This window comes from Corvus kubaryi, unplaced genomic scaffold, assembly GCF_017639235.1.
Source record: "Corvus kubaryi isolate FWS band 111438036 unplaced genomic scaffold, C.kubaryi_AGA036_p1.0 37264, whole genome shotgun sequence".
In the NCBI taxonomy this organism is placed as follows: domain Eukaryota; kingdom Metazoa; phylum Chordata; class Aves; order Passeriformes; family Corvidae; genus Corvus; species Corvus kubaryi.
In genome coordinates, this window is record NW_024581079.1 from 1,727,106 (window position 1) to 1,748,521 (window position 21,416).

The 21,416-nt window shown below is 49.2% G+C and overlaps 1 protein-coding gene across 3 annotated transcripts in view; it reads right to left on the reverse strand.

Moving 5' to 3' along the window:
- THAP4 (THAP domain containing 4) overlaps positions 1-21,311 on the reverse strand; it is a 22,189-nt gene extending 878 nt beyond the window's left edge. The window contains exons 1-5 of one of the 3 annotated variants that reach the window (XM_042024634.1): positions 21,184-21,311; positions 19,173-20,329; positions 7,260-7,419; positions 5,700-5,809; positions 4,682-4,785 (exon numbers count right to left, since the gene is read on the reverse strand). In XM_042024634.1, coding sequence (XP_041880568.1) covers positions 4,682-4,785; positions 5,700-5,809; positions 7,260-7,419; positions 19,173-20,329; positions 21,184-21,260 — 1,608 coding nt within the window. In that variant the 5' untranslated portion in view covers positions 21,261-21,311. Of the gene's footprint in view, positions 1-4,681; positions 4,786-5,699; positions 5,810-7,259; positions 7,420-16,023; positions 16,150-19,172; positions 20,330-20,904; positions 20,925-21,183 lie in introns of those variants that run through there. The other 2 variants (XM_042024635.1, XM_042024636.1) reach the window with 2 other exon arrangements.
- Positions 21,312-21,416: the final 105 nt, after the last annotated feature.

Consider the following 21,416-nt stretch of genomic DNA (forward strand, 5'->3'; position numbering starts at 1 on the left):
AGAGTGATCAGGTGTCCCCCTCAGCCTCCTCTCCTCCAGGCTAAACAATCCCAGCTCCCTCAGCTGCTCCTCAGAGGACCTGTGTTCCAGACCTTTCACCAGCCCCTCTCTGGATGTGTCCAAGCATCTCAATGGCCTTTCTAAATTGAGGGGCCCAGAACTGGACACAGCACCCGAGGTGTGGCCTCACCAGAGCCGAGCACAGGGAAAGAATGATTTCCCTGCTCCTGCTGGCCACACCATTCCTGATCCAGGCCAGGTGCTGTTGGCCTTCTTGGCCACCTGGGCACACTGCTGGCTCATGTTCAGCTGCTGTTGGCCAGTACCCCCATGTCCCCATCTGCCTGGCCACTGTCCAGCCACTCTGTCCCCAGCCTGTAGCACTGCAGGGGTTGTTGTGGCCAAAGTGCAGGAGCTGGCACTTGGACTTGTTAAACTTCACACATTGTTAGACTCGGCCCATCTATGCAGCCTGTCCAGGTCGCTGTGCAGAGCCCTCCTACCCTCCAGCAGATCCACACTGGCACCCAGCTGGGTGTCATCCACAAATCTGCTGATGGTGGACTCAATCCCCTTGTCCAGATTATCAGCGCAGACATTAAACAGGACTGGGCCCAGCACAGATCCCTGGGGGACACCAGTGGTGGCAGCACCATCCCCACCACTCTCTGGGCCTGGCCATCCAGCCAGTTCTTAACCCAGTGAAGAGTGCTCCTGTCCAAGCCATGGGCTGCAGCTTTTCCAGGGAATGCTGTGGCACACAGTGTCAAAGGCTCTGCTGAAGTCCAGGTAGACACATCCACAGCCTTCCCCACATCCACCAGTTGGGTCACCTGGTCATAAAAGGAGATCAGGTTGGTCAGGCAGGACCAGCCCCTCCTAAATCCACGCTGGCTGGGTCTGAGCCCCTGGCTGTCCTGTAGGTGCCACGTGACGGCACTCAGGATGATCTGTTCCATAATCTTGCTGGGCACTGAGGTCAGGCTGACAGGCCTGGAGTTTCCCAGATCCTCCTTATATGGACAGGGTCACACTGGCACCTCCAGTCCTCTGGGGCCTCCCCAGGGAGGCAGGACTGACAATAAATGATGGAGAGCAGCTTGGGGAGCTCATCCACCAGCTCCCTCATCCCGCTAGGGTGGATCCCATCTGGTTCCAGAGACCTGTGAGCATCTGAGTCACTCAGCAGGTCTCTAACTGATTCCTCCTGGGTTACAAGGGGGCTATTCTGTCCCCTGTCCCCATCTACCCACTCTGGAGGCCAGCTGTCCTGAGGAAGGCCTGTCTTACTGTTGAAAACTGAGGCAAAGAAGGTGTTGAGTACCTCTGCCTTTTCCTCACCTTCAGCTCCTATATTCCCCCTGCATCCAATAAAGAATAAAGGTTGTCCTCACCCCTCCTTTTGCCCTTAATGTATTTATAAAAACATTTTAGATTATCCTTCACACAAGTGGCCAGATTAAATTCTAATTGGGCTTTTGCCTCTCTAATTTTCTTCCTACATGACCTAGTGACATCTTGAAACACCTCCTGAGTTACATGCCCCTGCCCTGTCCACCACATCCCTCCACCAGAAGGATGGCTCCTGTCTGGCAGCTCAGGGAGGTGGATGAGACAGCATTCACCAAGGCTTTTTGAACCTCAGGTGCTGTTTCAGAAGGATGCAGGGTGTCACTCCAGCTGCCCAGCCCAGCAGAGAATGGCCACGACACCACATGGATGACACCAGGGCACAGCAGCTGCAAGCACAACTCATTCACAATCACTTCAACCAGCACCATTTAGAAATTCCTAGAATACAGAGGTTTTTCCAAACTCTTCACTTCCTTGAGGTCACTCAAGGGCATGTCCATGAGCTCTTGCCAGTCTGTGTGCTCCATCCTCTCTGTTAACAGAACCCTTGCTATGGCCACAGTGTGCCCTCAAAGCCCACATCTGACAACACTCCTCCCAGAAGCAGAGCTACGCAGGGCTGTGGAGGACATGTTGTCATTCCAGCATCCACAGGGCAACAACAGCATCAACAAGGTCACACACAGATGATGTTTGGATTCCTATCTGGTGACTGTAATGCATCAGTGTTCTGCAAATGCCCTAAGAATGAAAACGCAGTTAAAAGGAATACAAAAGTCACTCGTCTTTAACGTGTGTGACTTTAGCTCAGGGCTCCCTGAATGGCCCATTTTTTCCTGAATGGACCATTGCAGACCAGGCAATAAAATCCTAAATGCAAAAGAAGGAAATGAAAGGAACTGGACAAAAATGAAGAGGGAGATTTTTCTCTTAAAAGCAAGCTTCAGGCAAAGGCTGGCTGGTGGAAAAGTGTGAGGCCAAGCTCTGTGTACAGCCAAGACACACGGGGAGACTTCCCACATTGGAGAGGAAACATGAAGCACTGGGAAATGGACATGGGAAATAGCTGAATTCAAGGGAAGCAACATCCACTGCTCTCCCCTTGTCCACAAATCCAGTCCTTTCTTCTCAGAAGTCAACCAGGCACCACTGATGGTGGTGAAACCACACTGTGTGTGGTGACACTGACCTCCTCCTCCATCTGAGGATGCTGAGATCTCCAGGGGGTGAAGTGAGGTTGAGCGGCTGGACCTCTCCAGCCTGATGTTCAGGCACCTCCCATGTGCCATGGGTCTCCAGCCATTGGGAAATCCCACTAATCTCCACCATCTTTCACAGGTAACACAGCAGCCCTGCAGGTGCATCAGCCAGTGCCCGCAGTACCCACAGCAAGGACTGTCCTGAGCTCTAAAGGTAATTTGAAAACGGGTTGGTCCTCTGGACACTCATCACAAACCCAGTGACTCAACATGAGGGTCTCCCTTACTCCTTATATTTGTCCCTTTAAACATAAACCACTGACCAAGTCTGGGACCAAGACTGGACTCTGCCACACCTGAGCTTCATCAGGAGCCTGGAAAGCAAGACAGTCCTCTTGGAACCTTGTGACTCAGTGGGAGGGTCTCCCTTACCCTTTGTGTCTTCAGTCTCCATGTAAATCATTCTAAATTGATTCAAATCCACTTTTCCTTTGGATGTTTCATCTATGAGTAGTTAACAGAGGGAACCTTGCCAGCAAATTTTGTTAAGCTGTGCTCTCCCAAATTTGTATTAAATCTGCATTGATAACACCTTTAAAGGTGATTCTTCAAGCAACCTAAACTGCTCATGACACAGCCTGGTGCAGGAAATGGGCATTCCTGCCTCAGTGACAGCTCAGCCGAGCCACAGCCACCCTGAATCACTTCTCACCAGGAATGCAACAATATGGTGAAGTTTTCTCAAAATGAGCAACTACTGCAGCAGCACATGTGTCCTTCTCACAAACCTGTGGCCTCTGTTTCCACAGGCAATTTAAGCTGCTCTTGGTGAATGAGAAAAGGCACTGGGAGCTGGTTCCCTGAAAACCTCTCTCATTCCACACCCTCCTTCACCAGCAAGGGCCTCCCAGATACTCACTAGGACCTGAGCTTCCCTCAGGTACCAGATGAGCCTGGACCTCCAGCTCCAGAGCTTCCTTCTTTCAGCCAAAGCCAGCTTCGGAGCCCTCAACTAGAAAGACATCTTCTGGCTTCCTGTGCTTTCCCCTCTCCTCCTGCCAGTCTATCTGCCCACAGTTCAGGCAGTGACTCAAAGAGGACAGTCCCTTTTATTTAAATGTTTGCAGTTAAGAGCTCTGCTCCCCTGCTGACATCCACAGTATCTCATGGCTTTACTTCTGCTACGGGAAGGAGGCAATACAGCTGTTCCTGGGAAAGGGGAATCCCAGCAACTGAAAACACGCATCCAAAGGCAGGGGAGTTGGGACTTTCCAAAGTTAGGACACTCACTATCTATGTAAGCAAGTACAATTTTTGTCTACATCTGCACAAACTTGTGCTCTCTGTTATCTAAGGGTCAGTTTTATAGCACACAAAAACCAGGAGGTGAGAGCTTGTTCAGCCTCGCTGTCTCTCAGCTGCTGTTCAGCCGCAACAGCTTCAGATGTGACAGTGACACTTGCAGCAGTGACCTCAGGATGCCACACTGACTCCAGCAGTGCCACTGTACTCACAGTGGCTGTACCCCCACCAGCTCTATCAACAAACCCCTGCTATACACTCAAAAATGTCAAAGCCCCAAAAGCAGCCAACCAAAGGTAGAGCTGACAGCAAGTGCCAGCCCTACCCTGAAGCCACAGATGGGAAAAGAGACCAGAGCAAGGTGTGAATGCTCTGAAAAGCAAGTGAGCAAGATCTGCAGGTGTTCCTAAAATATCCTCATGAGGCCCAATACTGACCAGACCTTAAATGTGCATCCTCATACCGCAACCAATCCCGAAAACCAGCATTAATAACTAATCCCAGTGCCATAAAAGAGTATTTAGCCAAGACTTTCCTATTTTCTTCCCTAAGGACCTGCTACTGGCCACTGCTGGAGACAGGATTCTGGGTTAGCTGGTCTGATGCAGCCTGTCAGGTTTTATCATAACGATCCCTCTGGGTCTCGTAATGTACAAAGTATCTTCTGAAGGCTCTTACAGAAAGAATAAGTCAGGATGCCATGCAGTATTTCCAAGAACTCCTGATGGCATTCTGTAATTAAAGCATGCTAAATAACTTATCCTCTCAACTAGACTCCTTCTGGGGCGAGCAATGCTACGGGAATGGCTCGCTCTGTGTGCACTCACCTGCTCTACATGGGGCTTCTTGGCAAAGGAAATCCTGGCTATGGAGTGAGAAGCTATAGACAGCTCTTGTCCATTCACCTCCCCTTCCTCCACCTCCACCAGACCTAGCGAAAAGCAAGGGCATACATATTTATTAGGCTGCAAAAGTTATTTAAGTATGTCACAATTACTATTTTGGCCTTTCAGTACTTAAGGGGGGGGGGCTTATAAAAAAGAGGAAGAGGGACTTTTTACACATGCAGACAAGGATAGGACAAGGAGAAAGGTTTTAATCTGTAAGAGGAGAAATTAGGTTAGATATTAGGAAGAAATTCTTCCCTGTGAGGGTGGGGAGGCCCTGGCACAGGTTGCCCAGAGAAACTGTAGCTGCCCCATCCCTGGAAGTGCCCAAGGCCAGGTTGGAATAACCTGGGATAGTGGAAGGTGTCCCTGACCATAGCAGGGAGGCGGGACAAGATGGGCTTTAAGGTCCCTTCCAACCCAAACCATTCCATGATCTACTAGGCTGTGTTACAGACCAGCACTCCCTATGAAGAATGGTTTTATTTGCCCTAGCACTACTGACAACTGCAGACCCACACAACCTCAGACAGGGAATGCTGCTCAGAAAAATCCAGCCAGACTTATTCACGCCGTGTGGGATGAGTATCACAGCGCAACTGGCACTCTTCCCTTCAGCACTTGCCATTTTAGATGCAATTTAAGCATCAACTGGAGTTTAACACTGTCACTTATAATAACTGAGATGTGGTTCTCTCTCATTCAGTCCCCATAAGGTCAGGAGTAGCAAGGTGCTACGTCCACACACTGGGAGGTTCTCCTAGTTTAGGAATCACTGTGGGTCCAGCGCCAAAGAGCAGCAATTCTGACAGGGAAAATAATTAAACTAAACTGTGAGAGGTGTGAGAGCTTTCTGGAAAAGTGATGAAATGGCCCAGCAGGGTAAGGATGTCTTCTTTTCCCCAGTGTGGGTGGTAAGGATGTCTTCTTTTCCCCAGTGTGGGTATCAGGTGGGTACCTGTGTTCTGGGCACTGATGAAAGCCACCTTATTAGTGTCAGGTTTGAGGCGGATGAATCCACATTCCCGGTGCATGGGCTTCCTTGTATCCGGATGGAAGGCGTTGAACCTGAGGGGAAATCAGAGCACAAAAGCTGACGTGCTTCGCACTCAAAGGACACTTTTTGGCCTGGTTTCCTCTTGTTTAACCACATGAGTGCCTGCAGTACTCTTTCAAGAGTAAAAGACTGACAATGCTTTACAGTTGAGAGATGTAAACCTGGAAAAATATGGTTACTTTACAGAGGCACAGCTATTTCTGAGAACTGGAGTTAAGTCTTTAAGTTCAGGATTTAGATTTTCCACAGCCCCTGGGTCTTTCTAAGAACTAGCTCAGAAACCCCTCAGGAACTCAGATGTTTCACAGATGCTGAAGCCACATGTGTCTCAAAAACTTCCTTTTCCCAAGTAAATATCTGGAATTACTGTATCATCTCTATTTAGCTTTTACACCTGGTGAGTTGGTTTTTCTGTATATTCCTTGTTGTAGGCAGCAAGGGAGCAGACATATTTCTACCATCAACCCCTTCAAAAAGATAAAAAGTTCACCTCAGATCCTTAGGTATTCTTCAGGAGGCCCTAAGAACCGTAGGTTTGGTCACCCATAATGTGGGTGATTATACGGATCAAAGGAGAAACAAACTCAAATCAGGCAGCTCTCAGTGTTTGGAGTATTTAAGGGATACAGGGACCATGTTTAACAGCTACTGACTGCTCCAGGAGCCAGGAAACCACAGAGTCTCTGTCCTCCAAGCCTGATGCCTATTTCCCTGGTGCTTCCCAAAGCTCAACAGTTCACAGCTGTGTAACTCCTTGGCACAAAGAAAAGGAGGGGGGAAAAAGAACAGGTGACTCAAATAAGCAACTGTTCATAAGCTGGGGAGGGAGGAGCAGCCAGAGCACGACTGTCAGAGCTTTGTTTCTTCTGGATATTGGACTAAAGCAGTCACAGGCTGAGCTGGCAGCTCCATCACACTCCAGGAACACAGGGCATCTCTCACACAGCACTTCCATCTTGTAATTCTTCTTTTCTTGGTTTTCCAAGCAACACACTTCCCAACTCATCCCTCCCAAACGAGCACTGGAGCAGTACTGAGCAGTAGCCAACTTGTCACTTCCCTCCCTCTGGATTTCTTTTGATTTCTCTTAGAACAATCACTTGCAGCCAAAACAAGTAGTTAAGCTACCTGCCTCCTATCCCATATGGTTTGATAAGCACTAATTTTTCTCAGATTTTCACAGTGGTGAAGACTGAGGACCACACCTTAAAATGGACAAACTTGGTAGCCACGCCATAGCTCCTTCATTTATTCTAAGTGAGAGTTTCACAAAGAACGCCAATTAATCACAAGTTTTCAAGGAAAATGAAAGTCAGACTGTGCAGTCACACACCACAACACCATTTTGTTTGGTAGATGAAAATTTGTCTACTTTGCCATTGAAAAGAAACAAATCACCCTGGAGCCATGCCTGCTCCAGTCCAACAGCTGCTGCCAACACAGACAGACCCCTCGACTTACGAGAAGTTGAGCATGGGCTGCCCCACATGAGAGATGTGCACTTCTTCCAGGTACTGGAAAGGCTTCATTGTAGGGAAGGTGCCATCTCCTGGTGGGTCTGAGAGCCAGGTGCCCAGCATCCAGGACAGGGGTTCCATCACAGGGTTCAGCTGGGGAGTCTCTGTGGAGGAAAAGAAAGGAGGAAGAAAGAAAACCTCAGGGATCTGTGCTCTGCAGGTTGTTGTGAGTTGCCTCCAGCTGGCTGGAGGTGAACACGAAACACCTGAGAAATGGTTCAACACCACAGCAATGCTTTTCTTTAGAGCAATGCCAGCTCCAAGGTGGGAGATGGGGAAAAATGAACAGTCATGGAAAGTGAGCCTGCTTCCAAACCAGCCCTTAGCCATACATAGAGCCCTCTCTTCCAGGTGGTCCATTTCTGACTCCTCTCTGTAGCTTGATCTGAAAAAAAGCCCTCTCCCATCTACATGCAGGGCAGAAGATGACTGAAATCTCAGCATAAAGAATAATCATTAAATGATAATGAAACCTCTAGTGCTCTGGGCTAATCATTCTCAAGCACTGAGTACATACTGTTCCTGCTTGTTTCAGAGGCCAAGGAAACGAGCCCTCACATCAAAAGAAAATCAGGCTGTGTACATATTCAAGATCAAAGTTTGGCTATAATATTTTTTTTAAGAGGTTAACAATGACCTGAACTTGTACAAAGAGACAAGCAGGGATCATTCAGAAACTGTACTGCTTAGGCTCTGGACTAAAACAAACATTTTAAAAAGGGCCTGTAAGGTAAAGAGTAAATGGAAGAGAAAGATACTTCCCTTTGTCACTGCAGTTATTAAAAAGCAACCAAGGTCTGTTTCACAAAGTTAAAACTTCTTTAACAAATGATTTTACAGAACCACAGAATAAGCTGAGCTGGAAGGAACCCACAAGGATCATCCAGTTCAACTCCTGGCCCTGCACAGGACCATCCCAAAGAGTCACACCATGTGCCTGAGAGCATTGCACAAATGCTTCTTGAACTCTGTCAGGCTTGGTGCTGTAGGAGAGCTTCGATAAACACTTTTGCATTTTACTTTCAGAGGTTGTGACCTGAAAAAAATACATCAGGAAAATGGAGACAGACAATTTAAAGCCACATGAAGAGCAGAGCCGATCCATTACTAAGGTGGGAAAGCAAAACTTCACCTATGGGACGTCAGGAAAGATGGATTCCCACACAAACGGGGTGCCTGCTACTCTCAGTGTCTGTTATGCAGACAAATATGACTGAAGTGTGCTTAAAGCATGTCCTCCTCCCCCCCATGGGATAAATGCTTTGTACTGGCAAGGTGGGCGTTGCAGGGGGGTGTTTTCCACACCTAGTGAGATCAAGAACACAAGAACAAGCTGCCTGTCTGGCTGGTCTAAAAGGAACAGACTCAACTGCAGGGAGCAATCACGACCTAAAAGAGTAAGGCTGTGGTCAAAATTCGCTTGACCAGTCTGAGTTTTGCTGTGCTCTTTACGAAATGTCAGGCTAAAACACTAAGCAAGGAGAAAGAACACACAGTCCACACCTGAAATGCCAAAGGAGAAGGAACAGCAGCTTTCCTGGGTAAAAGAAACCACTTGTGGTACTCATTCTCCCACAGACAGCAGGTTTTAAAAGCCAGCCCATGTCAGCAAAGTGCTGCTACTTGCTCTGCTTTATCCTGAAGTATTTTGCAAGGGAAGCAACATGAGGAAACATGAGAGCTCACTAGGAAATAGGTGGTAAAAGTGTACAGCATCAGAGCCAGGATCTGTAGAACACTCTGTCAGACTGTGCATTCCCCAGCAGCTTACCCAGGACTTGGAAAGGAGTTCCCACAATCTGTACAGCAGTGTCAGTGTACTGGACAGTATTTCCTTGTACTCACCTTCCCAGTTCCATGAGGAGAGCACACAGTTCTGTGGGTAAGGAGTGTACTGCTCCTCCCTCCAACTGGTGTTTGCCTTTCACTCACCACTACATTTCTTTCCAAGCTTTTTGCAGGCTCATCTCCCGTGACTGAACCAAAAAGTATAGCTTTGGAAAAGCTGCAGGAGCCTGCAGCCTGGGCTGCTGCTGCCCTCTCCTGGGTCAGCATCCCAGGAGCAGGATGGTTTCTGTCACCATACTGCTTTCATAGGGCACCTCCCTTTCTTCTGCTTGCATTTCAGGAAAAAGCATCAAAACAACAGATGAAAGGAATGGCTTCAGCCATTCCCACTCTTTAGACTTGATTATAAACCAAGAGAGGCCAAGTGATCATTCCCAGCACCCCCAGCTTGATCCCACTGCCCTGCTGTGCAGTGTCCAGCCTGACTGGAGGTGCCTGACCCGGCAAAGTGGTCTCACTCCCAAAGAGCTGGAATTCCAGGCAGCTGAAAAGTGAAGATGTAACTGTACATCCTGAAGTCTCTTGGCACCTGGACAAACACTATGGCCAAGTGACCATTGTTAGTTTTCCAAACTACCTAGATGGCAGCAAAGCCAGTGAGTTCTTTAGTTCTCATGTGGCTTGGTGAAGTTGAGAGCAGCAGAAGTGAATAAGGACCAGGGACTCAGTGAAGTGCAGGTGAGTACAGACATCCTGATCTCATCCCATGCAGTGCTCTTCTTAGCTTCAGTGTTGGTCTCTGCCTGGTGCACTAAGACTTTTTTTTTCCTTCCTGGCAGCCTTCTGTGATGGAAGGCTGGGCTGGGAGAGTGGAAAAGCAAGAGGGAGGCAGACAGGAGAGAGTCTGACTGAATCCATCCAAAAAAAAAAAGGAGTCATCTGAAAAGAAATTTGCTTTTTTATGTCGTGGTTGGGGCAGGTAAATGCAAGACTATTGTAGCAACAAGAAGTTCTTTGCTGAGCTGCTTTGTTTCAAACTTCAGGTTTATAGATACAGTCACTGTCAAGAGAAACTCCTCTGACACTGATGAAGGAGCCCGTACATCCCTTTTTAAAGGTCTTAACTCCTGGCATACCATTTTTTCAAAAAACCCCACTAATGTGGCTTAAAAAGTAAGTGTATGATGATATCAGGAACACAAATGACATCTGAGAATTTGCAGCACAAGAGAATCTGGTCACCCTTGTGTATGCTTAAAGCTTCACACTCAGGAGGCCCTCTTAATGCTGATTCTCTTGCATTCATATGCACAGCTCCTCTTTTACCTAGCAACAGGGAAGCTCTCTCTGTATCCTCTTTCTTAACAAGGGACATTCCTGGAGTCACCATCTCCTACCAGATGACACACCTTCTGGAAGCCATTAGGGATCCAGCATCTCCCCTTACACCACAACCTGGTGCAGTGGAAGGTGTCCCTGCCCACGGCAGGGGGTTGGAACAAGATGAGCTTTAAGGTCTCTTCAACCTAAACCATCCTGTGGTTCTACAAAATCTCACTGAAATCAGCCACAACACTCATGAGTTCTAACAGTTTGGGAGGCAAAACCACACACCCATAAGCAACCTGATCACCTTGGTCTCTTTCCTTCACGAAGCCACTCAGGCCACAACCGCTGTGCCCAGGCCCTGAGCACACAGGTCAGCTCCATTTCACCACCTGACCCCGCTCCATCCCTCCAAACTCACAGACAGACTGTTCCTACATCCTTTCCATTCCCGGAGGGTTTACAAGTCAAATCCCACCCTGCACTGTAACACAGTCAGCCTGGAACTGGCTGTCCAGGCTTTGCAACAGGAGATACTGAGCTCTCCCTGCCATGAGACAAACCAGACAGAGCAGCTGGACAGCCCCCTCAGGCCATGTCTACACAGCCGGCGTGGCTCTCAAGTGGGATCCCTGGCACAGAAAGCTAAGCTGGCACGAATTCCTACACAGCTTTATCAGTGAAGCTGCAGCGAGCGGCCAGCCGGTTGCTAACAAGGCAGCTAACCAATTTCCTTGAGCTGGGGAACACTTCTTGCAGAAAACTTGAGAAAAACACCCATACAAACAACAAAAAGAAACACCCCACCAAAATACCCCAAAACAAATCCCCAAACAAACTCCCATATTCTTCAAAGTGGGGTCTGCAGCATCAGCTGAGCAGTTCCCTGCAGATCTTCCTTCAGCACAGTTGCTCACTGGGTTTAAATCATCATCATCATCATCAAGGTTCTGGTAATTAAGGAGCAGCCTCGTTCAGCATATTCTGTCCATATTTAAGTACAGAAGGTGGCTTTAGACTCTGCTGCTCTGCCCTGAGAGTTGCACCCCTTTGGGCACTTTGCTGATGCTCTCCCCAGCAAACCAGTAAAACATTCCTGGCACTGATGTGCTCTAGCTCCATCAGAGAATATCCTTGAGTTGGAAGGGACCTGTCAGGACCGAGTACAATTCCTGGTCCTGCACCAGACACCCCAAGAATGACACCGTGTGCTGGAGAGCATTGTCAAAACACTTCTTGAACTCAGACAGGCTTGGTGCTGTGACGACTTCCTTGGGGAGCATGTTCCAGTGCCCAACCATCCTCTGGATGAAAAACCTTTTCCTGATATCTGACCTAAACCTCCCCAACTCAGCTTCACACCATTTCCTCGAGTCCTGTCACTGGTCCCAGGAGTGAAGAGGTCGGTACCTGCCCCTCCACTTCCCCGTGGGAGGATGTTAAGAGCACAGTGAGGTCTGACCTCAGTCTCCTCCAGCTAAAACAAACCAAGTGCCCTCAGCCACTCCCTCATAAGGCCTCTCCAGACCCCTCCCCATCCTCATGGCCTCCTTTGGACACTCTCTAATACCTTAAAGTCTTTTTCATACTGTGGTGCCCAAACCTGCCCCCAGCACTTGAGGTGAGGCCGCCCCAGTGCAGAGCAGAGCAGGGCAATCCCCTCCCTGGCCCATCTGGCAATGCTGGGCCTGATGTGCCCCGGGCATATGCTGACTCATATTGAACTTGCCATGGACCAGGACCCCCAGGTCCCTTCTCACAGCTGCTCTCCAGCCCTACCCCTAACCCAGTCCATACACACAGCCAGGCTGGCTCTGTCCCAGGTGCAGAATCCAGCACCTGCCCTTGTTAAACCCCACACAGTTGGTGATTGCCTATCTCTGGTTTGTCAAGGGCTCTCCGCCCTTGAGAGAGACAACAGCTCCTCCCAGTTTGGTGATGGCTGCAAACTCACGTAGTATTCCTTCAAGTCCTGTGACCAAGTTGTTAACGAGGATGTTGAAGAGAATAAGGTCAAGGATGGAGACCTGTGGGACCCCACCAGTGACCAGTGCCAGCCTGGTGTCACCCCAGTCACTGTCACCCGTTGTGCCTGACCCGTGAGCCAGCTGTTCACTCATCACATAACACAGTTATCCAGCTGTGGGCTGGACATTTTGTCCAGCAGGATCCTGTAAGAGACAGTATCAAAAGCTTTGCTGAAGTCCAAAAAGATTCCACCTCCCGGCTTTCCTGGATCAACCAGGCGAGTTACCCCGTCATAGAAGGAAATCAGGTTTGACAAGCAGGACTTTCCCCTCACGAAGCTGTGCTGGCTGTGACTGATGCTTGCGTTGTCCACTAGGTGCTTTTCAGTGCTTCCCAGAATAATCTTTTCCATGATTTTACCAGGCACTGAATTGAGACCAACAGGCCTGTTGTCTCTGGAGTCCTCCTTCTTGCCCTTCTTGAAAATCAGGACAACACTCATCAGCTTCCAGTCAACCTCTGTGGATTCCCAAGACTGCTCAAAAATCAATCATCAAGAGAGGCATTGCAATAACATCAGCAGCTCCTTGAGGATTCTTGGATGAATCCCATCAGGTTCCACAGATTTGTAGGGATCCAGCTGGAGCAGCAGATCCCACACAACTTTTAGGTCAACTGGGAGTTGATCATTCTCACAGTCATGGTCCTTCAGCTCATGGCACTGAGACCCACCATCCATGTTGAAAAGAGAGGCAAAGAAAGCATTAAGCACCTTTGCCTTGTCCCTGTCCCTGTTTGTGAGGTGACCATCCTCATCCTGGAATGGGGCAATGTTATTTCTAAACTGCTTTTTGCCATTTATATATTTGAAAAAAATATTTTTATTCTCCACAGTTCTGGCAGCTTCAACTCCAATTTAGCTTTACCTGGATGAATTGTCTCCCAACGTGGCGAGCAGCATCTCTACGTTCTTCCCATGTCACCCGACCTTGCTTCCACTGGGCACACACCTTCCTTTTCCAGCTTATTTCCAAGAGAAGATCCCTGGTCAGCCAAGCCAGCCTTCTGCCAGCCTGCCTGACTTCTGACATTTAGGAATTGCTGCTCCTGTGCCCTTAGGAGATGATGTTTAAAAGCGACCAGCACTGATGGACTGCAGCACCTGCAAAAACATTTCCCAGGGGACCCTACTCACTAACTCCCTGAGCAGCCTGAGGTCTGCTCTCCTCATGGCCAGAGTTGAGGTTTTTCTGGCACTTTTCCTCCTGTCACCAGAGATTTTAAACTTGATGGCTCTGTGGTTGATGTGGCTCAGTTGGTCCCAATGCTGACTTTGCTCATGAGATCCTCTCTGCTGACAAGCAGGAGATCAAGATAATCTTTCCAAGTCAGCTCCCTGAGGACCTGTTCCATAAAGCTGTGATGCAGGTGTTTTAGGAACCTTCTGGCCTGGGTTGTATCACCTGTGTGATGATCCCAGTTAATTTCTGGCAGGTTGAAGTCCTCCAGGGCAGTTGACTTGGAACCATACCTTACTTCCTCAAAGAATAATTTGTCAGTGTCATCATCCTGGCTGGGAGGTCCAGAGTAGACTCCCACAGTGACATCTGCATTATTTGTCTGCCCCTTGACTCTTATCCAAAGACATTCTTATCCCGACTGTGCCACTGCCAACTGCGAGCTCCAGACACTCCAACCCTTCTATTACACACAGCACCACCCCCCTCTCTCTCCTGCCCTGCCCATCCCTCCTGAAGAGCCTGGAACTGTTCATCAGGGCACTCCCACCACAGGACTCATCCCACCAGGCTTCACTTATGCCAGTGATGTCAGATCTCTGGGACTGGGCCAAAGCTTCGAGCTCCTCGTAGGTCCCTGATGCTGGGGGCGGTAATGCAGAGACATTTCAGGTGTGGTACATTGTAGCCAACACCTGGTAAAGCAGATTGAGGGATCCCATTAGTGCTCCTTTCCTCAAGTTTAGGCACTGCAGCCCATTGCTCATCACTGGTGACTCTGGCTTTGTCCCTTTCCCATTTCCCAGCTAGTTTAAGGCCCTATCAACAAGCGCTGCCAGCCCCTGTGCTAGAACTGTTTTTCCCCTTAAGAAAGATGCATCCCACCAGGTGTCAGCAGACCGGCTGTTGAACAGATCACTCCATCTCTGCCCCAAAAGCTGGGAATGTGGTTATATTCACAAATTTTCATGTTATAGACTCAGTAATTAATTTCATAGCCAAGTGCCAAGGTGGTATTGCCTCTGTGGTAAAAGCTCCAGTGCCTGTAGTCACTGCCAAAGTTCTGCTTTACGAAATACAGAGAAAACATTTTTTTAAATTATACTCTTATGAGAAACCAAACACCCTACCTGAGCTCAGTCTGACTTTCTCTCGTGCTTTCCTTAGTTTGCTGTTTCATTGCTTACTAGCTGCAAGCTGGGTTTTTGCTGTGAGTCACTGCCGACTCGCTGCAAAATTAAATGCTTAATGCACAAACTCTATAGACTATTAGGCAAAAAAAAAAACCAAACTGGAAAGAACAAGACCATCCCACCGAAAAAAACCAAACAGCAGTGCAAAAAGGCTAGTTTCCTCCCTTCCAAGTGCCTTTCTCTCCAAGGAAGAGGTCAAAGAGCCACCTTCCTCAACCAAAGTCCCAAAGCTGGCGCGCCTGCACACTGCTTGCTCCTGTGCTGAGCACAAAACAGTTCACCTCCCACCCACGTGCTCAGGCCACAGTGAAGTCTTACCCAACCCCTCTCGAGATACCTTCTGCCATGGATTCAGCCCCACTCTTAGCCTATGCACACATATTCCTACTCCTTATCTCATTCTCAGTTTCCTTTATAGCTCCCTTGTTCTTTGTAATGCTCACCCTATGGACCAGCTTTCTACCCTGGCCGTTCCCATCCCAGACAGGGCACAAAAAAAATCACAAGCAGCACCTGCTGTCTCAGAACAAAAGCAGTTTTCTTCCAAAATCTAGCTCCAAGTTAACATGCAACCGCCAGGCTAGCAGTGCCTGCCCTGGTGGAGGCAATTTCCCTGACAGCGCATCTCTGTGACCCATTAGACACATTTCATTTTCAAGCTGAACTGGACAGCAGCCCATTGCTGGTCCAGGGCTTCTCAGACAGGTGAAAGCACAGCAACCTCCATCCATGCACAACCCCACTTCTCACTGCCAGTGAGGATCGGGATTTTGCTATTCGTTTGCTGCAGCATGAATGAAATCTGTTGCCACCACAATGGGCAACATCAGGCCCCACAGACCAGGCATCAGTGCTCCACCTCAGCACAAAACCACACATTAAGTGTTCAGTCCTTCTGCTTGCCCCGAAGTTCACCAACTGTGCTTCATTTGCATGTCAAAAGTACTGTAAATGACCCCATTTCTACACTGGCTTTGCACAAATATTCGAAGACAAATCCAAGCCAAATTTCCCACAGATTCCTAGCAGAGTTCTAACCATTTTTCACATGAACTCATTTTCCAAACTCTCCTGCCTTTAATATGACCTTCATGAAAACAGACATGCAGCATGGAAGAGGCTCCTCAGAGCAGCAGAATCCGAAGAGCTTTACCTCTCTGATGAACACAGAAACTCGAATCCCATGGAATCCTACCTGTGTCTGCTCCATGCCAAGCCATATTCGCAGATGTTTTGCTATTTGCTCCACCTGCAGCCCCCCCTGCCCCTAGAAAGTGCTTTGCGCAGGGTGGTAAGATGGCTATGAGGGAAGTGAGCTCATGTTTGGGTAGGACACTGGTCCCGCTGCCTGCTGGGAGATGTAGTTTTACAACGGGACCAAAGTGGGGCACGACAAGAGGAGGTGGTGTTGTGGAAGGAGCAGCTGGGATCTCCTGTCTGAGCGAGCACACCTGATGCAGCAGAGCTGCGAGACCTTCATGCAGAACAAGATGGTCAGACAGCACTTGTGTGGCAGAGGACAATGCTGTTAGAACAGTCATGCCTTCCCCAGGACACGTCCCTGGTTGCTTGCTGGCTCTCCCTCATTTCTCCCAGTACATCCTGCCATCCTCTAGAAGCTCCATCTAATCCTGTCCTGCCTGGTACACTTAACACTGTGCCTAAGCATGCTTATCTGCCAACAGCATTCCTCAGCCTTCAGTCCATGGACCTCAGAAGCAGCCCACAAAACAGAAGGAAACATTTTCCTACCAAACAAACGACTAAATTCAACATTTAGATGGAAAAGGCCACCATGGCAGCTGTGCTGTGCTGGAGACAGCCTGGAGCTCCTCCTAAACCAATGAGTCGATCCCCCTGGTAAGACAGGTTGGGAAACACAGCTCAAGCACATCGTGACAGCTGGAGTTGGGAGCCACTTGCCCAGCCTGAGTCAGCCAGCCTCAAGCGTGGCTGGCAGGCACTGCTGTGCAGCACTCCTGCAGAAACCTGCTCTTCCCAGCCGGCTGCAGCTTGGATACAGCCAGCAGAAATTTATTTGTCTCATTAGAGGCAAATACGTGAGAACTAGCACCGAAACGAAGTTCTGCTGAGTGGGTGTGGGCCTAAAGTCGGTGTTTTGTGCTCAGGATTTTGTGGAAACGGCTGAACGTCAGGGATGCAGACAGGTAACAACCTGCAGGGTCAGTCCAGTCAGGTGCTTATACTCAAGGAACTGCCTTCAGCAGAAAAAAAATAAATGCAGGCTCAGGTTCACAGCTAAAACATCACCTCAACCACACATCAGATGACTCCAGACAACTGAGACAGAGCTACTAATGAAGACTATTATTAACCTAATGTGCTACCTGACTGTATTTTTATGAATACAAAAAGCCTTTCTTAACTCAGCTCTGCATCACAGTAAAACTCAAGTGTCCGGGCATGAACCAGACTCTGCCTGGCAGCAGCTGGCTGCACTTCATCAGCTATTTTCACTATTGCTATGAGCACACGAAAGAGTCCAATACAGAAGAGCACCAAAATAAAGCTAAAAAATAATAATAATTAAAAAAAAAAGCCAGTGAGTCACCAACAAACCCTTTAAAAAAGTTCCCAGCCAAAGGGTTCCAAACTTCCCATCACGCCAAGCTGCAAATGCCAAAATGGTTCATTTTCACACACTCATCTCCAGTTTTGTTGATAAAAGATGGCAGAATGGGTAATGAATTGGTCAATTCATTAAGAAAAATTACGTTTTCCCTTATAAAATAGGGTATGTAACTCATATACTAAGAATATCTTTTACAAGAACATAAAATTCTCACTTCTCAAAGACATATGTATAAAAACATTAATCTTGGGAAAACGGAGAAAAATCACAGTGCTTGCCAGAATAAAGAAAAACATCCTTAAAGATACTCCTTCTGCAATTAGTATCTTAGTGAAGGTATTCCAACTAAGCTAGACACCTTTTAAAATATATATATAAAAATAAATATTTCATATACATACATATAGGAATGGCAACTACGGAACCCTAAAATTGTATTTAGTTATTTTCCTTAGTTTGACACCTAAACAATACAAAAACATAGGCCAGAAGGTACAAACAAGATGATGCTGATTTCCCAGGGGAAAACTTGTCCCCCTCTACCCAAATCAAAGTGTGAGTTTCCCCATACTTTGGAAAATTAGATACATATGGGAAAGGTAGCACTGGGTGTCGACCTTCACGCATTTTGTTAGGGTCTACTTTCCTCTTTCAGTGAGGAAGTTGGCTGTGCTGTAACAGCCTGGAGAACGTGCCCATCTATGCCAGCATCACCCTTCTGATTGTCCAACAGCTCCAGAAGAAGCCATGAAGTTTTTCTCCTAAAGGAAAAGTGAGAATCAGCCATCAGGAGACACCCAACCCTCCACGGGTGATGACTTCTCCAAGCAAGCCTCACATCACAAATCCTTCCCAAGGCAACCCAGTGTTTTCTCAGCAGCCACACACACACCACCATTAGATGGTCCTAAACTCTTGCCCTGAATTGCACCTTGCAACCACAAATTGTGCACAAATTCTACATTAAAAGACACTCTTTCTTGCAGTTATGGCCCAATTTGACTTCTAGGTAACAAATGTTTTACATGACCTCATCCCTCACTGAGTTCCCCTATACTTTCAGGTGCTTAATTACTATTTTTGGCATTGATAGAGAAGCATTCTCCATCACTCCCCGCTTTGTTTCCTGACTTCTGCCTTCCAAGGGAGGAAAGGATCAAAGCAAACACAGACATTTGCTCACAAATCGTGACCTCAGTGTGCACCATGACATTGTCATATTTGATACCTCCCACCTCACTTATATTTCCTGTATCCTGAGTGCAGCATATGAAATCCAAGATCAAAACTACTTCTTATGCCACTGAGGACAATAATGGCTTTCCCAGATACCTGCTGCTAGGACAGCTCATTAACACACCAAAAAAAAAAAAAAAAAAATCACAGGCACGCTCCAAAGGAAGAAGGAAAATCCTAACAGGAGCCACTGGGCGATCAGTGACAAACAAGCTAAAATAATCCAGAAAGAAAATAAAAGAAAATAAATTCATCAAGAGAATTGCCAGCAACACCACAACCCAAGCTCCCATTCCACATCTTGGAAAGGTTAGGGATATAAGAGTCAACTTGTGTGCCCACTGAGCGAATTCTTGAATCTGTATCCGTTGGTCTAACACAAGCTGCTGCTTCTCCTTCCCAAAATGTCCCTTTCTCATACCTTTTCCCCATCACACCTTTACAGCCTCCATCTCAAACGGCCCCTAAGAAAACAGGGAATTCTGCCTCGGTGCAGCACCCCTGGGAATACTAACCACAGTCCTGGGATATCAGGCTGTTCAAGTAAGGGAAACTGTTCCGCTTCATCTCATCCAGCTTCTCCTTCAGCTTCCTGACTTGGCTGTCAGAGCGGCTGATCCTTTGCCTCAGAAGTTTCAGCTCTCCGTTCTTCTTCTCCACCTGCTCCCGCAAGCAGCACACCTGGCTCTTGCTCTGCCGGGAGGAGAAGCAGTACGAGTGGAGGGAGTCGATGAGCTTGCAGGCCCCCGAGGCCGACATGATCACCTCGTTGATGGACATGGGGTTGGCGTCCGTGTCACCCTTCCGCCCCACCACGGCCTCGGTGGCTGGCCGAGGGGTCAGGTCTGCCGGCGACGCCGACAGGCCCTGGGAGGGTTTCTGGGGGGTCGCGGTGAGGGACGACGTTGGGGACACTTCTGCGACGGCCTTGTCATGGCCCAAGAGGTGGCTGCTGCAGCTCGGTTCCACCTCTCTCTTTGGCCTTTTCCTTTCTAGCTGCTCTTTGGGGAGAGACGGCCTCTCCCTGGCGTGCTTGGAGGAAAAGCTGTATGAGTGGAGGGAGCCGATGAACTTGCAAGCACCAGAGGCAGGAGGGGTGAAGTCGTCCACCGACACGCCGCTTCTGTCTGCCACCCAGCTCCCCGCCCAGCTGCCCCTGGCACAATCCTCCGCAGGAGACCTCTCAGGCTTTGTCTGAGCTCCAGGCTTCGCACCCAAATGATCCCCTAACGTCCTTCTCCGAGGGCCGTCCAGCTGGCTGTGGAGGGCCTCTTCCTCCTCGGACATCGATCCCATTTCCTCTTTCAGAGTGGCCTCCTCCATCTCTTTCGTCCCTTGCATCACCATGAAGTCCTGGCCAGAAGACGGGGCCCTCTGCGCTACCTCACCGCCTCCTTCCCGCAGGGCCTCCCCATCCCGCACCGGCACCTGCCTGGCTATTTTCCTTCGGCTCCTGACATAATCCAGCTTGTCGTGCTTCTTCTCCACGAGCTGGAAGATGGTAGGGACAGCAGTGGGCTTCAGCAACCGGTGCTGGTCTTCCAGCCGCTTGGAAAAACTGTCTTTGGTGAAATGCTCACTGCAAAGAAAGGAATACTTGGTGGGAGTCCAGTTGTCCCTCTGAACAGCTTTCAGCCACTGAATCAAGCGCTTTGAATCCTTCAGAGGGAACCTAAAAAAGGAACAGACAAAACCCACGAAAAAATAAGCTACATTTTGGAAATCAGAAGGGTTGGTGCTTTTAGACTCACAGAACCATGGAATCATAGAATTGTTGAGGTTGGAAAAGACATTTAAGATGACCAAGTCCAAGGCGATGGCCAGGATTAGGAGATTTCGACCAAAGTTGTGTTTTGATAAATTACACTCATTTAAGAATTATTTCACTTTGGGCTGAAATATTTGATATTCATTTGCTGCATCAACAGCTCCACTTCACGAAAAGCGCAGGACTAAAAGGAGTTGTTTCCATTTTCATCAGCAATCGATCCATTATTCCGCTCACCAGCCCCACGAGGAACAGCCTGTCCACAAGGAAGGGGGATGTGACCACCACCAAAACACCCAGCTCAGCCAACACACTGCCCAGCACTGCCTCCGTAACCCGGGTGCTGCTTACACCGGGTGTGTTTAATAACATTTAATTAGGTGTAGAAATGCCTGGAGTAGAAGAAAGCCCCTGAGCAGAGGAACCAGGTTCCGTTTCCAATGGGACTCTCGAGACAGGGACTTTCCCCGGGGACTCACCGCCGGCAGCATCCCCGGCGAGGGATGAGCCGGAGGACGGGCCGCGGGGGGCACAGACCGGGGGAGGGTCGGGGCGACAGGCCAGGAAGGCCCCGGGCCCCGTGGCGAGGGGCGCTCCCGCTGCCCGGCCGGGGCTGGAGGATCCGGGAGCCCCGAGCCGGTTTCCCCTGAGGGAAACAAAGGGCAGCCGCTGACGTGGGGGCCCGGCGGGGGGAGCGGGACCGGGGCGCAGGCGGCCCGGCCGCGGCACTTGCGGCGGGCCGGGCGGGCCGCCCTTACCTGTGGAAGGAGACGGCGCCGCGGCACGCCTTGCCCTGCCGGTTGGAGCAGTTGGCGGCGGCGCAGCAGATCACCATCTCCGGCCGCCGCCGCCCTCGGCCGGCCGGGCCCGCCCCGGCCCCCGCCCCGGCCCCGCCGCGCCGCCGTACGGCAAGATGGCGGAGCCGGGTCACCCCGGCGCCCCTCGCCGCTGGGGAAGGGGTTTCTGTACGGCACAACATGGCGGCCGCCAC